We start from the raw sequence: 15,774 nt of genomic DNA on the forward strand, positions 1-15,774 counted from the left end.
ATGTGAATGTGTAGTAAACAACATGATCTCTGCATCAGGACATAAACACACCTGCAGATGAAGGTAAATAACTGCTGACATGAATGTTTGGGAACAAACCGACAGTCTAAATGTATCCCCTTCATTTGTGCTTTTATTTTGAAGGAGTCCGTGTGACGCTGTCTGAGTTGATGTGCTGGAGGAGTGTTTACTGCCCCCCAGCGGTCACAGTCAGGAACTGCAGCAACACATTTAATCCTCCAGTCTGCAGATCAGAACCAGAACCAGAACCAGACCAGTGATGTTCAGCTCAGCATCACACACCAGTGAAAGGCACACGTGCTTCTGGTGAATACTTTCAAAATAAAAGACTTGAGTGACGACACAGGAGTTCACTCCAGTTATGTTCACAGAACCAGAACTCATGGTGTTAGTTTGAGGTTTAACAAACATCTCGTACACATTCGTGGATAAAACCAACCCGATCCACAGACGCGGCTCAACGAACAGAACATCTCCCTCCAGAATCGACTTAAAAGTTACGTAATGTTGCTTTAAATCCAGGTTTCTTTGCATCCTGTCTTCTTCTTCTTCTTCTTCTTCTGTCTTTATTTGATTAGTGATACTTTAATACTACGTTTTTTAAAAGGTTCTCAGTAACTTTACTGGAATGCATCAAACCTCCCAACCATTATTATAATCAAGGTAAAAGTACAAAAATACTATAATTAAAAAAAGACCAAATCCACTCGTCATCTCATCCCGTCATGCTGATGAAAGTCAGGTGAAGTCTGGAGCTTCACAGAAGATGTTCGACTGCTGTGATCTCAGTCTGCAGACGGTCCCAAACTGATCGGAAAATAAGTTATTAACAACCCTTTACAACTGTAGCCGCTGAGATAACAGTCCAGAGTAATATATGAACAAACATGTCAGAACATTGTCAGAATTTGTTTTTAAAAACCTACTTTTATTCTGAAGGAACACCTGTCAGAAGAGAAGAGCCGTTTCCGGTTTCGTTTGTTGTTGTCTGTCCTGTTTCCGGTGAGGATTCAGCCGCAGCTGTTCATGGTTCCAAAATGACCAAACTCCAGCTTCTGAACGCTTACCTGACGGAGCGGCTGACGGTCGTGGTGAAGGAGATCCTGGACGTGGTGGAGGACACGGTGACCGAGTACCGGGAGGAGACCGCCCGGACCAAGCGGGAGAACGAGAGCCTGCGGAGGCAGCTGCGGGACATCCTGCTGCTGGAGGCCGAGACGGAGTGGCTGAGTAAGGGCCGAGCTACAGCTAGCTCCCAGGCGACCTGTGACAGCACAGCGTTCCAAACTTCATTTAGAAATATGTCAAGTTTAAACTTCGTACGCCTAACAACGCTGAATATCGACTAAAAAACAGACTGCAAAGTTCTGTCGTGTTGTCAAAGAGTCTTTCTTTAGTTCGGCACCTGTAAAATGTACCGGCTCGGTCCAAATGTTCTGACAAATGAGACTTTTCGGTGACTTTTTCCATCTACTTCCTCTTTTGACACCGAGTATCAGCTGAGGTTCCGGATTAAAGTTAACTGCTGGAACTGAGAAACGCTGATGTTTGGATGGTCGGACTATATGCCGAATAAACAACTGAAATGTGTTGTTACTCAGCCTAAAAATAATCCACGTGTACAGTCTCTGTGTGGTAATGTTTAATACCAGATTAAATTGATACATTATTGAATGCAGTCTGGTGGGATGGTCTCTACTCAGCACATCTTCAGTTTTGGGACAATTGGCTGAATAAACTACTTTCTCCAAGTTAAACTGAAACAGTCAGCAGATTGTCAGTCATTCACTTTATTATTAAAGTAAAATTCAGTCCACTTCGAAATTGATATTCGTGGTTTTCATTAACCAACATGTAAGTGGACACAAAAAATGTCACTTCTGAAATATGAAAAAAAAAAAAAAAAAAAAAGAGCTCCACTCGTGTTGTACTGAGCAGGTTGACGTCTGATGTGAGTGTTCACAGCATGTTGGTGCCGTCCAGATGTGAACATGCAGAGCTGGAGCTCAGACAGGCGTCACCTCTCCTGTAGAACAGTGACAGTGATGTAATATCAATATTTCTTTGTTGTTTCAGGGTCGACCAGGTCCCGTCTTGGTTTTGCGGCCCCTGAGCAGCCGTCCTGTGATCTGGAGGCGAGGCCCCGCTCTGAGGAGCCGGACTCCACCCTGAACCAGCCCCGGCAGCCTCCAGCTAACACAGCCAAGCCAACGCACGATCAGATTGTTTCTGTGCAGTTACTGTCGATCCATGGCGACCCGGGGCCGGGGATCCTGCCGGGGGACCAGAAGCCCTCTGAGTCCTGGGAGCCGACGCTGAAGCCCGACCTTCAGACGGAGGTGTTGGTGAAAGCTTCACCTCTTCCCTCTCACTCCACCCTGAGTCCTCCATCCGCCTCAGTCCCTAAAGTCCATGTTGAAGTCCCTGCAGTCAGAGAGGAGCCCCGGGCCCGGGCCCCGGCCCCGGCCCCTCAGATCAAAACTGAACCTGAGGAATACAACGTGAGTGAACCTGAAGGCCACACGGACTCTCTGACGCACACGTCGGTCACACAGGAAGCGTTCAGGAACAGATCAGACGGAGGCAGGACGGTGGTGGTGCGTGCAGAGCGACGTGAGGTCCATGGAAGCAGGAAGTCATCTCAGGAAAATCCTCCAGCTGATGATGTCACTGCAGCCGGGTACTTCCCAGAACTGGTCCACCGCTGTCCGCGCTGCGGCGAGGCGTTCGGCCAGGCCGGCAGCCTCCGCCTCCACCTGGAGCAGAAGAGAAAAGCCTACGCCTGCGAGTGGTGCTGCAAATCCTTCGCACAGTCGGCGGACCTGCGGCGTCACCTGCGCACGCACACGGGCGAGAGGCCGCACCGCTGCACCTTCTGCTCCAAGAGCTTCAGCCAGAGAGGAAACCTGCGGCGACACCTCCGCATCCACACGGGCGAGCGTCCGTACAGCTGCCCGCACTGCTGCCGCACCTTCAGCGACGGCGACACCATGAAGAAACACAAGCGCACACACTCAGGAGAGAAGGCGTACCGCTGCGTCCAGTGCTCCAAGACCTTCAGCAGCGCCAGCAGCCTGCAGATACACCTGAAGAAGGACATGTGCTACATGGCTAACGCCTGATTGGTCCACACAGAGACACATCACTCAGAATAAAGACCAATGAAAGGAAGTGAGCAGGACACAGATATACAAACATGTTTATTATGAGCGTCATCACGTGAACGTCTTTACTCACTAAACAGATGAAACATCGTCCACCCTCAAAACATCGCAGTCAAACTCACCGTGTCGTAAACGTGTCGCTGCATCCCGACACGTTCGGTCCGAGCTCGTCAGTCCAGAACGCTCTCATCCAAGTCCTGAACTGAAGATCTTCTGTGTTGGCGACTTCACACCAGACTGCATTCAAAAATGTGGCAATTTAATGTAACATTTGATGTTGAAAGCATACAAACCTGGTTAGATGTAGTGACGCCACATTTTAAATGTTATCTTGTCAGATAATCCAGTGGTTAACCTCGGCTGATGCTCGCTGTCAGAGGAGGAAGTCTGATGTTTCCTCTTTCAGTCAAGAGATGAAACGTCTTCATGAAACTGAAACGAGTCCAGTTGTCACGACAGAGTTCGGAAAGAGCTGTTCTCACATTCTTTACAAAGTAAAATGTTCCATTTACAAACACACATGTGTTACAAGCAAACATACCGACAATTAAGTCGCTGTGAACAAGTTGAGATGTTTAGTGTGTAAAGACGTCGACCGGCTGGCCACGCAGCTCCGTGGTGCAGCTCCGTGGTGCAGCTCCGTGGTGCAGCTCCGTGGTGCAGCTCCGTGGTGCAGCTCCGTGGTGCAGCTCCGTGGTGCAGCTCCGTGGTGCAGCTCCGTGACGCAGCTCTGTGGTGCAGCTCCGTGGTGCAGCTCCGTGGTGCAGCTCCGTGGTGCAGCTCCGTGGTGCAGCTCCGTGACGCAGCTCCGTGGTGCAGCTCCGTGGCGCAGCTCCGTGGCGCAGCTCCGTGGTGCAGCTCCGTGGCGCAGCTCCGTGGTGCAGCTCCGTGACGCAGCTCTGTGACGCAGCTCCGTGACATGGCCTCAGTTTATTCTTGCGGTTTAAAAGATCTATTTGACCTTTTGAGGACGACCTTTATGGACCGTAATGAGCAGCCAATCAGTGGCGAGATTCCAGGACTCAGTCACGTCCCTGCTGAGCGTCTTTAATGCACTTTGTGTCTCCGGATCGGGACAGGATGCAGTTTATTGGCAGCTACACTGATTTCTTCCACGCCTTCATATTTATTGATCTATTTATTTTTATTGTAAAGTTTAGTTTCCAGGCAGATCTGTGGGGAGACGACAGCTGACAGAACTGACTGCTGCTTCTGAAGCAGACGAGGACTTTCACAAAGAAGGAAGTCAAATATTTGTCACTTTGCACCAAGCGTGAAATGAGGAAAAAGTTCCTGAACTGGTTCTGATGATGAAAGTTTCCTCAGTTCTAGTCGGATTCAAAAGAATTCACAGCACAAATCAGTGTGTCGTCAGTGATACCTCTTAGTTACCAGAACATGTTACATCTTCTGAAACACAGTCGTCAATAAAGTAACTCGTTCAGATGTGATGCTGCATTTGACTGAATTTATTAGCAACTCTCAGAGCTCCAGACTGACTGGTTCTACTGGTTCTACTGGTTCTACTGTCACACCCAAAAATACAAATTACCTCAAAGGTGCAACATGTTAGAACGAGCCAGCTTCCTCATCGTGCTCCAGGCAAACGGACGTGCTGACAGGTGGCAGGTGACGCCACATCTGTCTGCTCGTCTCGTCTGCTGTTTCCAGATGTGACCTGAAGCTTTCTGCTCTCCTACCAATAGAATCATACATTATTTATTTTCTGTCAATTATCAGTGTTGAATTCAGTCTGATCTGGTTCTGGAATGATTCCGACCCGGCTGACAGGAAGCTGCTTCACGCCGCAGAGACGACAGACGGCAGATTTGTGAGATTTCACAGTAAACAAGAACAAACTGGTCGTCTGTCGGCGGATCAGCAGCGTCAGAGTGTCGAGAGTTCGTCTCTGATCACTGTTTTGTATTGATGTGAAACATTTTGGGTTTTTTAGGCAAAGTAAATGTTTAGTGAAACTGTCTGACTTTAACACCGCACAAAGTCTTTGTAGTTAGATTTTAGGTTGATTCATAACAAAGATCAGATTTTAAAGGTATTGACATTTTTCTGTAAAAACACAGTAAATGTGTTTTAAGTGACTGAAGCTTCGACAAGAAAAGACCCAAGTAAAGTAAAAGTACTGGGTTACGTTCCCCGGCTGCCTGCAGCTCTGCAGCCTCGCACACTTCACACTATTGATTGTTTACTTGTGGTTTGTACTGATCAGTTCACTTCCTGTTTCAGGAGGCGTTCACTGACCTTTGAGATGATGAACAGTGAGAACGTCTCATCGTTACGATCGGTGGCAGCTGAAGCTTCATATTAGTGTTAATGATAAACACATTATTGATGAGTTTGAACAGTTTATATTGATTAAGACCAATGAAAATGAATCCTTTAATAATTTAAATGAGAAAGTAAATAAAAGGCAGAAATTCCTAATTGATCACTCTTTATTAATTAATTAATGGCAACATTTATTTTTTGTGCATTTTTTGCCATATTAGATCATTTATTGAGTCATTTATATCTTTCTTTATTTCTGTTTTCTATCAGTGATGACCAACAATATAACATGTAACACTGACGGGGTCAGACATGAATATAAAAGACATGAATATCTTCATTTTCCATTTTATTTATTAATGGATTCATTTTAATTGATTTACGTAATTATTTACTTCACATCAATAACTTTTGCTGTTTTGCTAAATTTTCTAGACTTTTACTTGTAACAGTCATTTCACAGTAAAGTATCACTTTAAAGTAAAACTTAAAACTTTAAGTTTTACTTTAAAAGGTGACACGAACACTTCCTGCTGACACACACACACACACACACACACACACACACACACACACACACACACACACACACATACACGCACACTCACAGTGATAAAACTGATCCAGAGTCAGTCTCTGTTGTCTATGGGTGCTGCTGCAGTTCTCTGCTTTACCTGTGGGGGGCAGCAGTGACTCGCTCACCTGAGGAGCGTCACAGTGTGAGAACAGACTCAAAGTCACTGTCAGTCCGTGTTGCATTCCAAATTTATTGTTGCATCATCGTACATAAAACACCTGATAGAAACACCTGTAAAGCACGAGAGCAGTGTAAACAACAGGTCGACGATATCGTATAGAAAGACACAGTCGTACATTCAGTCGTGCAGAAGAGAGGAAGAAGAACACTGTAAACAACGGACGTACCTGAAGGTCTCATCATGTCTCACCTCAACACTTTGAGTTAGAAAACAGGCAGAGTATAGAGATATAAAGAAGTATATCAACATATTGCATCATGCAACAGAGAGGAAGAACACTTGTATTGAAATCATCATCATCATCATCATCATCATCATCATCATCATCATCATCATCATGGCCACAGAAGGATGCAGGTTTTCACAGTCGTATTAAGAAGTGCAAGAGATCAGATCTGTCACAGGTGAACGAGTCCGGCTGTTTCAGGGTGAAACGCGGCGGCTGTACAGTTTTTAATGGAAGCTGCTGATCAGATGCTCACTAAGCCCCGCCCACCAAACAGCGATTGTCCAATCGTAGCTAAGCAACCGTAACCAGGAACAGCAGTGTGAAGGGAGGAGACTACACCTTAAAACAAAAAACTGTTTGTACAGAGAAAAAAAGTTTTAAATGATGTTTTAAACAAAGAAGTCATGTGCTCTGATGTGATCGTTAGCATTCCAGTTAGCATGTCCAGTTAGCATGTCCAGTTAGCATGTCAGATAAAGTAATCCTTCAATATTCCCACAACGGGGAAATTTGCAAGATTATCTTTTACCAACTGCAGTAAATGAGTGTGACTGCAGAGGCCGAGGAGAACAAGACTAAGTCAGTTACTGAGGTTACAGGTCCTCCGGTAAGCCGAGCCAATGCTAACTGAGCTAGCATTAAATCAGTTAAAGTGAAAAGTCATTTTGGAAATCAGTGAACAAGTAGCCACTGAATCCCACTTTTTACCTGCGACCTGTTAGCGTTAGCCTCATTAGGAGCCCATTAGCATGACATCAAACATGCAGCCATCAGGACGAAATATGTTTCAAGGTTCACATTTTAAAACGACTCAGTTGAAAACATGAAACAGTCGAGAGACTATTCTCTTTGAGGACATCATGGAGCTAATGTTAGCGTTACTAGCTAGCTAACAGCAGCTGGTGAATCTGTGAGTGCTGGTTGGTAAAGATGGTCGCTGGTGAGAAGAAGAACAAAATGGAGGATGTTCAGCCATGACAGCTTGTTCAAAGTGAATCTTTATGGTCTTTAAGTTGAAATGACGTTCCTGGAACAACAGTAATTACAGGTTACACTCGCAGATGTAAAGAAGAACCAGAGGCAAAGACGGAGCCCAACAGAACCGATGAGAACCTCTCGCCTAGAACCAAGAAGAGGTTTCTGATTTCAGTGTTAACTTCCTCCAAAGAATCACTGCACAGATTCTTAAGTCACTTTTCTCAGCTTGAGTGACGTTTTACAAATATAAAACCTGCGTGAATCAAAAACTCATCATATAAAGAGTCACCAAGGACTTCGTCTGCAGGTCTTGTCTCTTTTATAACGGAGGTCTGTGGGGAAAATGGTTTTTAGGTATTTTTGTCTGTAATACTTTGATCGGAGGCAGAACTGAACGGCTCCGTCTTTTCTATGTTCCCTGTAAATCTGAGGCTACACCTGGAGAAGGCGGAGTGATATTCCTAGTGATGGTGTGCTTCATGATGATTCGATGTTGGACAATCAGATGTGGACAGAATAAACTGCAGTTCTGACGGGAACATGCACAAACAGGCGGCATCAAACACACCAAAACTGATTTTTCTTCCAGAGAGATCACAGGACGTTTGATTTACAATCTGCAGTAGAGAAGAAACATGCACTTAAAGTCCGACTTCCTCCTCTGAGGCGTCGACTGAGCAGCTCAGAGGTCGAGTGTGTCGGTCTGACCCTGATGTGGTTGAACTTCATGCTGAGGGCAGGTGTGACGTTCAGAGTGTTGATGGAGCCAACGAGCTTCTTCTTGTGGATGATCGATAATGAAGGCACACCACCGTGCTGCTCCAGCTCCACCTTGCTCTCCAGCCGTCATGGTGGTTCTTATTATAATACACTTTCCCTTTCAATTACTGCGGCTTCCCGTGGTGAAGTTTCTCCAGTCCGTCCCATAAAGTACCCAGAGGACCGTGTGATCCTCCACAGCCACCGGCTGCATGCACCGATGATGCTGCCGCGGCAGGTTTAGTCGTGGCCGAGGGTTCGTGGCAGCTCGTTGGACAGGATGTGCCACCGCTCCACCCTCATGCCTTTGTTCTTCAGGCAGTCCATCCAGTGGCGGAGGGCGTCGCCCTGCGAGTGACAGCTCAGACAGACGCCACCTGAACGAGCAACAAACAGGAAGTCAAACTGTGAGAGATCCAACCTAAAACTGACTTCAGGAAACAAATCACATCACTCGAGATTCTGGACTGCTTAATCTGTGCTTGTCAGATAAATCATCAGCGAGAACATTAATATAATAATATAATGATGGGTGGTGAGGCAGCGATCAGTAATACAGATGGTTAGAGTGATAAAAACGCATTAATAATCATAACAAACGTACACAAGCTTCCTCTGAGCAGCTTGCTGACACTAACAAGCAGCTTGTGTTACATTCATTAATATTTACAGCTGAAACAACAGGACCATCCTGTCAAATATGTTCATCTGATTTCTGATTATTTCCTCAGACGTTCTCACTGAGCCGTGAAACGAGAATCCTCAGATTCATCATGAGGCTCACTGAGGATCCGGACGAGCCGCCAGCGCCTCACCTATGAAGTCATTGGAGCGTCCGAGGTCGTAGTCCCACACCGTCACCTCCAGAGTCTTGTTGGTGAGCTCCGACAGGGAGATCTCATAGAAGAACTCCTGCAGCCATCACACACACACACACACACACACACACACACACACACACACACACACACACACACACAAAGGGATTTAAAGCAGCGTGAAGGTGTGTGAGGTCCAGCGTTAAAACCTACAACCTGCACTGACCCATGAATGCATCATGTCACCTGTTCTAACAAGAACACCTGTGGTGTCTGAAGATCTCAGGTGAGGATGAAACATTATGAGCAATAATTCATCAATAAGTTTGAACGGCACAGTTTCAAAATGCCATGTTAGCTCTGAATGCTAATGACACTGAAGATGCGAACCAACAACATAAACGCTGCTGTTAGCCTGTTGGAGAAGCTAACATTGATGCTAGCCTTACATTTCCTGGATCATGTATTAATTCTGGATTTATGCCTCTGAACTCTGAACACTCGTCTTTTCTTGTCGATCAAGTGATTGACAGCTGATGATTGAAGAATGAAGTTTACTTTAGATAAGAGAGGAGGTCTGACATCAGACGGGACGCGGCCATGAGTTCAGAAGTGACGTTACTGTTTTCACTGTCTTTGAAAATGAACTTCAGCAGGACACCAGGTGAAGAACATTCTCTGTAATGAGGTCCCAGATGTGGAGCTGATGTGGAGCTCAGGGTCGGCGCTGGACATGCCGGGGCACCTGGGAGATCTTACCTCGTTGAATTCAGGGTTGAGGGTCTTTTTCATCACTGCTGTTTTGTGCTTGGACTTCTTCTCTATGTCGGGCTTCAGATATCTGAGAGCAGAGAAGAAGAGGACGAGGTGTTAGTGATGTATCAATCAATGTGTGGTCAGAGGTGAAGCTCCATCCGATCACAGCCGAGACTTACAGACACTTTAAAAAGAAGAGCTTGATCTTTGCATGTTGTATCGCTGTGAGCCTGATTAAAACCCATTAAGAGAAAACATGGCGATGTGGAGTTACAGAGTGGAAATGCCTCCGTGTGCTTAATTAAAGGAGTGTTTGAGTGCCGGGAGCCGACGTCTGCTCTCTGCAGGCTGATGAAATCATGCAAATCATCATTAATGAAACAGCAATTAATATTTAATCACACACACACTGTGAGCTCATTGTTTCACAGCAGGACAGGAGAGGCCTGAGATCCACTCGTCATCTTCATCTTCATCAGCAGAGACAAACAGAACGGAGCTGTCACCGGTTCTGAGCTGTTATTTTAACAGATGACTCGAGGAAATAAAGATGCTGAAGTGGATCCACGTCTGATGCAGTAACGTCTCTACAGACTGCAGACGACAGGTGGGCTCTGTTCCGTCTGAGGGCCCTGGTACCCTGGGTTCTGTCTGTGAAGCCGAGCCCTGAGCTAGAACATTAGACTTGTTAATTCTGAATATTATTCTGGTCCAGTCTCTGACATCAGTCAGTCCCACACGGAACCTCAACAAGGGACTAAAAGAAAGATCTGAGGAAATTATTTGATGACGCGATGTATCTTCAAGGTTCAGACTGATTCTTTTGAAGACATGAGGTTCTACAACGAAATAAAATAAACTCCTTCATCCTGCACAAATTACAGAACATACATATGTATATACATATGTAAACAATCAGGGAGAATGTGAGCGGCAGCAACCAGATGATGATGATAGTGTGGTCGACATCTTCACATCAACAACGTCAGGTAAACACTGTCCAGCAGGTTGGGTCTCTGGTTCCAGGATGTTCAGGTGGAGACGGGTCTCTGTAAACATGTTTCTGTATGTTAAAGGTCCCATGTTATACTGTTTTTCATCAATTTCACACAGCTCTCAGAGGTCCAACACCTCTGTATTCAATATGCATTGCCCTAAACCCATCCTGAACTTCAGCTGTCTAAAAGTCGCTCTACAGAGCTCTATTCAGAGCAGTCTGTTTCTGTGCCTGCACCTTTGAATGCTAACGAGCTCCATCTGTCAACGCCTACTTGGAGATCCCTGCCTGCTACATCACTCTCAGGGAGAGGAAGCCCCTTGCATTAGCAGTAGCATGCGCTACTTTACGGTGGATGTAACGCTATGGCTCGCTGTGCTGTCACTCAACCGAACCAGCTTGACCCAGAATGGGACCCAGAAGGAGAGGCTCCTGAAGAAGTACAGACTCTGTGGCTGCAGCAGGATGTTTCAGAATGGTTAGTGTGTCTGAATAATGTTAGTTTGTTCGTATGTGTTGTTACAGTTACTGCCATGTAGCTAATGGCTAACAGCTAGCGAAAGCTGTGTTTGTCTCCAACAGTCTCCAAACTCTTGGACACTGTTAGCATCGTCTCTGTCTCCAGTCTGCACGTTTCCAGACTTTTTACTGTGACAACCAAGCTCCATCGTAATAATATTAACATTAAACTTGCTTCAAATGCCATTGCATAGCGGACCGAAGCAGAGCTAACTAGTTAGCCAGTTTCCAGCTGACTTCACCAGACTTGTAGGCAGCTATAAATACTATTAAAATGCGGTGACACTTATCGGTGGCTTGGTTGCAGTTGCTGGTCCGGTATGGTTGGGACTGATCCTTTTACAAGGGTCAGTGTATCGTACTGACCCACGTTACTGAAGCAGTCTGATGTGAGGTGGTTAGCACAAACTAACACAAACCGCAGCCAGCACGTTGTTAAAAATGAAACGCAACCACTGTCTCTGTCTGATGTTGATTTTTACAACCAACAACAGAGCTGTTTGCCTGTCTATCTTTGAGTGACGACATTGTGAAACTCTGCTGTCTCACCGCAGGACACACCGAACACCTCGGGGATGAACGCCTCCTCTCAGATATCTCCTGTCACCGCTCAGAGGAGGTCCGCCTATGATAATGACTCCTTTAGCTACGTAACGACAGGAGCAGATTCTGACCAGCCTGTAGGAGCGCCGTGTTACCAGTGGCTGGGCTGCAGAGATGCAGGAATCACTTGTTTTCCTGATTCTGGGAGTTGGCAGGCTCAGGGAGGACCAGCTTATATATGTAGAGACCAGAGGAAATGTGTTTTTCATGATATGGGACCTTTAAGGTGGAGGCGGGTCTCTGTAAAGATGTTCTGGATGTTTCACACCACATTTCCTTCTTACTACATTTGAGACAGCAGCTTCACTCCACAGACACACTGTTTCATCCAACATGCATTTCGGAGGCATTTTTGAAGCAGCTGTCTGTATCAATGAGTCTCAGTGTGATCAGGAACTGATTAGACTTCAGATCTTCAGCTTTCACTGCAGGTTTGAGAACTTGCTCTGCACCATGGACAGATTTGTTTTCATTAATAAGAAGTCAATAACAAAGCCAGACAGACTGATCAGAGAGGAACAGGTGATGACACCGACTGTCTGAGTTTTAAAAGGCAGATTCATCAGTTTAAAGTCGATATATTGGCTGAAAGCGAGCCGTGACGCAGCATGCTGATAGTGATTTTTAAAGCCATCAGTCGCCTTCTTGTTTCTCGCTCAGACTCAGTTTGTATTCTGACCGCGTGCGGCAGAAAACTCTCCTTCTCTTCAAAGCGAGAGTCCCTCGAGTGCCGGAGGAAACAAGAACAGAACAGAAAGCTTTAAATCCTCGACTCTGGCCCCGAGTGTTTCCTCCTGACAGAGCTCAGCTCCGCTTCCTTCTCCTCACTCATCATCCTCCTGCTGGAAAACAGATGGAGCTTCTTTATCAACAGTTGCATCATTGATTAGCAAAGTTAATAAGATGGCACGACTCCAGCATTTGGACCTCATTAGAGCTGGAGTCCAGTATTGTAGTCCTCAGCAGTCATTATCTGTTTACTTCACTGAGAACGTACATTTACACAGTGAATCTCACCGACATGATCATTAACTCAGTTTAATTTTTCTGCCCGTGTCTCTGTAATGTGTTGTAGGACTGAACATGATTGTGAATCTCTTTAAACTAAATCGACCCTGTTTATTAGCAGCAGCTGATAATCAGACCGAGTCTCTGCAGCGACTCTTCATTCAGTGTCCGTCCACTATGAGCTTGTCTCAGATTAGTGTTTTATTAAATATGGCTTCACTCGTCAGATATCAGAATGTTCTTGTCAGTGAAATAAAACCTTCAATAATGTGTCTCTGAGTTTGTTTTCATTCTGTGTGTTGACAGATGTCAGACTTCAGTCCATATTATTTGAAATATAAAGGGTTCATTTCTCGCCTGCCGGTGGCTGCTGGTCATGAACACCTGAGCTGAGCTGATGTGAGACGGTTTGTGTGTTTGTGTGTCCTGTAAGATGACTCACATTTTCACGTAGGGGTCAGAGAATCCGTTGACGTCCATGGCTGCCAGGTGGGCGCAACGCTTCACGCCCACACAGAGACCTCCGCTGCGCCGCCCTTCACCTCCTCCTCCTCCTCCTCCTCCTCCTGCTCCTCCTCCTCCCTCCACGTCTTGTTGGTCCAAACCGACTGGAGGCAGAAACTGCAGGGAGAGCAGGAGGCGTCCTCTCTCCTCCAGACTGTGCAGCTGCTCGTTCTCCCACTGAGGACGAAATCACGAGTCAGATTAAAACGATCGGATTCGATTTGATCAGATTTCCTTCATTTATTCTCACTATTGGTTTTATAACACAGAGAGAAAGAACAACAGAAACACGTCGTAGACGCTCAGGACGAATGATGGAAAACATAAAACAATAAAATGTCTTTCTCTTTCTGTTTCCTGCTCATGTTCCTGCCTGTTGATTTGTTTTCTGTCGGTGCTGTTCAGTCTGGCAGCACATTAACGTCTCTGGTGTGTTCTCAGCTGCCTCTTTCTGCTTCAGGCTCTTCAAATTGAAAACATTCCAACATCTCACCTGCAGGGATCAGTGTCGCTCCCTCAGGTGAGACATCAGACCGAGATTCACTCTGCAGGTGTCTGAACTCTCCGTCTCTCTGGACCTCTCTGTATTTGTTGTCCTCTCGCTGTGGGCGAAGCTTCACTTTCAGCTCCATTACTTCAAAAAAACGTTGGCCGTCGAAATCAATGACACCAGTTTTTTCCCTTCGCAACAAAACCAAGCTTCTGCTAATGTGTTGAGGCCTTAACACGACACACAGGTGCAGACGGCTCATCAGCACTGAGCGACCAACACTGTGATCTGTGAACTGATGCTGCTCAGACCACAGCAGCCATAAATCCACTGAGCAAACATAGATCTGTCACTTATAACTCCATGTTTTATATATATTAATACATAATATAATATATTATATATATTAATAACTTCCAGATGTTTTATCTGTATTGACAGTGAAACAGCGATATTCAATCTAAAACATGCTGTGAGCTCAGACATGAGACTCAAAGAGTCAGTGTGAAGAAATCTGAGAGAAAAACAAAAAGAGTGACAAAATGCACAAAGATCCAGAACTCCAGAACACCTGGAGGCTCATCAGATTCTGCTCTGATCCGGAGCCGGTACAGACAGAGGAGAGAAGAGGTGATTAATCTTCACTCCTGTTTATTAACCCGACTGCAGCAGCGATCCGGAGCTGAGCTCCAGGTTCTGTTCTGTGTGTTGACTGCTGACTGGAGCCGGAGGGGAAACTGACTTTACATTTAGAGAAGAGTGAGAGAAGCAGAACCAGAACCAGAGTCTCTGCTGAGTGCTGGGTTCAGTCAGAGGCTGATGTTTGGGTCGACACCCGCTCATCTGGTGTTAAACACACTGACGGACATGAAACACATTTTATTGCTTTGATTAAACTTTCTGTGGCTTAAACGTTGTTGTGAACATTTGGATAATATAACAACTCATCAACATACATGAGAAGGTCATGTGCTACAACTGGTGACATTTTCAAAATGAAAGCACCAAAAATACTTCAGTTTAGGAACATATGTTTCTCTCACAGTCGACAGGATTTCAGTATTTTTACTGTAAAGACTGGAGGACAGAATTCATCATCCTGTGTCACCTGCACAGGTACACCTGACTCAGAGCGACAGCCATGACGGGACCATGAGGGTTAATCTGAAACTGAAGCAGCAGTCGTGGGACTCGAACCTTTTGAGTCCAGCTGGAATTTTATTTGCTACTAATGAGCTGGAAACTTAATTTCATCCCCAAAGAGAGAAGTGATGAAGGAACTGCACTGTGAAACTACTCAAGAAGTCATTTAAGTACCTGGATATTTGACTGAACTACAGTAGTTGAGTAAATGTACTCAGTTACATTCCAGCACTGATGGTGTATTCATTAAATTCTCTGAGTTGGTCTTCCTGCAGCAGATGGTGAGAAGATCGATGCTTTAATCCTCCATCTTTGTGTTCCTCCCCTCCTGTGGGAGGTTTACAGACTCTCCCCTCCGTCTCACCCCTTCATCCACCCGTCCTCATTAAAGAGCTCGCAGTTCGCCGCCTCTTTGATCGACTCCTCCGTCTTCACTCTTTGACCTTTCACTGAGCCTCAAAACATCCCAAACGCTTCAGTTTTGAACAAAAGGTGAGAATGATTTTCACGTTATTTGTATTAAAGGCTTCCTACAAATTCAGCCGGTGTTCAGCTGCCTCCCGCCGTCCTGCTCAATCCAACCGCAGCTAAAAACAGAAAAAAGGTCAGAAAATAAGCAGATCGATGGCCTGTAGCGGGAGTCAGCTCGGCTTGGCAGGATTTATCTCCCGCCCACCTCCTCTTGGTGGGAAAGGCACTTTGTAGCTGAGCCTGCGCTGGATGAGATTTCAGCTCTGTCAC

The 15,774-nt window shown here is 45.7% G+C and overlaps 2 protein-coding genes and 1 long non-coding RNA gene across 3 annotated transcripts in view; 2 read left to right on the forward strand and 1 right to left on the reverse strand.

The window, feature by feature from the left end:
* Positions 1-980: 980 nt before the first annotated feature.
* Positions 981-5,271, forward strand: LOC119014690 (zinc finger protein 358-like). The gene is made up of 2 exons (XM_037090093.1): positions 981-1,251; positions 2,098-5,271. The coding sequence occupies exons 1-2, from the start codon at positions 1,059-1,061 to the stop codon at positions 3,141-3,143; spliced, it is 1,239 nt and encodes a 412-aa protein (XP_036945988.1). The 5' UTR covers positions 981-1,058; the 3' UTR covers positions 3,144-5,271.
* Positions 5,272-6,218: 947 nt separating this feature from the next.
* doc2a (double C2-like domains, alpha) overlaps positions 6,219-15,774 on the reverse strand; it is a 40,215-nt gene continuing 30,659 nt past the window's right edge. Inside the window, exons 8-11 of the mRNA XM_037088062.1 lie at positions 13,339-13,577; positions 9,773-9,854; positions 9,011-9,107; positions 6,219-8,572 (exon numbers count right to left, since the gene is read on the reverse strand). Of these exons, the coding sequence (XP_036943957.1) occupies positions 8,436-8,572; positions 9,011-9,107; positions 9,773-9,854; positions 13,339-13,577 (555 nt within the window). The 3' untranslated portion in view covers positions 6,219-8,435. The remainder of the gene's footprint in view (positions 8,573-9,010; positions 9,108-9,772; positions 9,855-13,338; positions 13,578-15,774) is intronic.
* Positions 6,927-9,801, forward strand: LOC119013493. The gene is made up of 3 exons (XR_005072757.1): positions 6,927-7,065; positions 8,927-9,072; positions 9,667-9,801. It is a non-coding gene; the product is annotated as an uncharacterized LOC119013493 (long non-coding RNA).

This window comes from Acanthopagrus latus, chromosome 23 (assembly GCF_904848185.1).
Source record: "Acanthopagrus latus isolate v.2019 chromosome 23, fAcaLat1.1, whole genome shotgun sequence".
NCBI classification, from domain to species: domain Eukaryota; kingdom Metazoa; phylum Chordata; class Actinopteri; order Spariformes; family Sparidae; genus Acanthopagrus; species Acanthopagrus latus.

Bases quoted from the DNA above. Each gene is read 5' to 3' on its own strand.
- LOC119014690 (XM_037090093.1), top strand. From the start codon at position 1,059: ATGACCAAACTCCAGCTTCTGAACGCTTACCTGACGGAGCGGCTGACG. The intron at 1,252-2,097 runs GTAAGGGCCGAG...TTGTTGTTTCAG, and splicing joins GGCCGAGACGGAGTGGCTGA to GGTCGACCAGGTCCCGTCTT.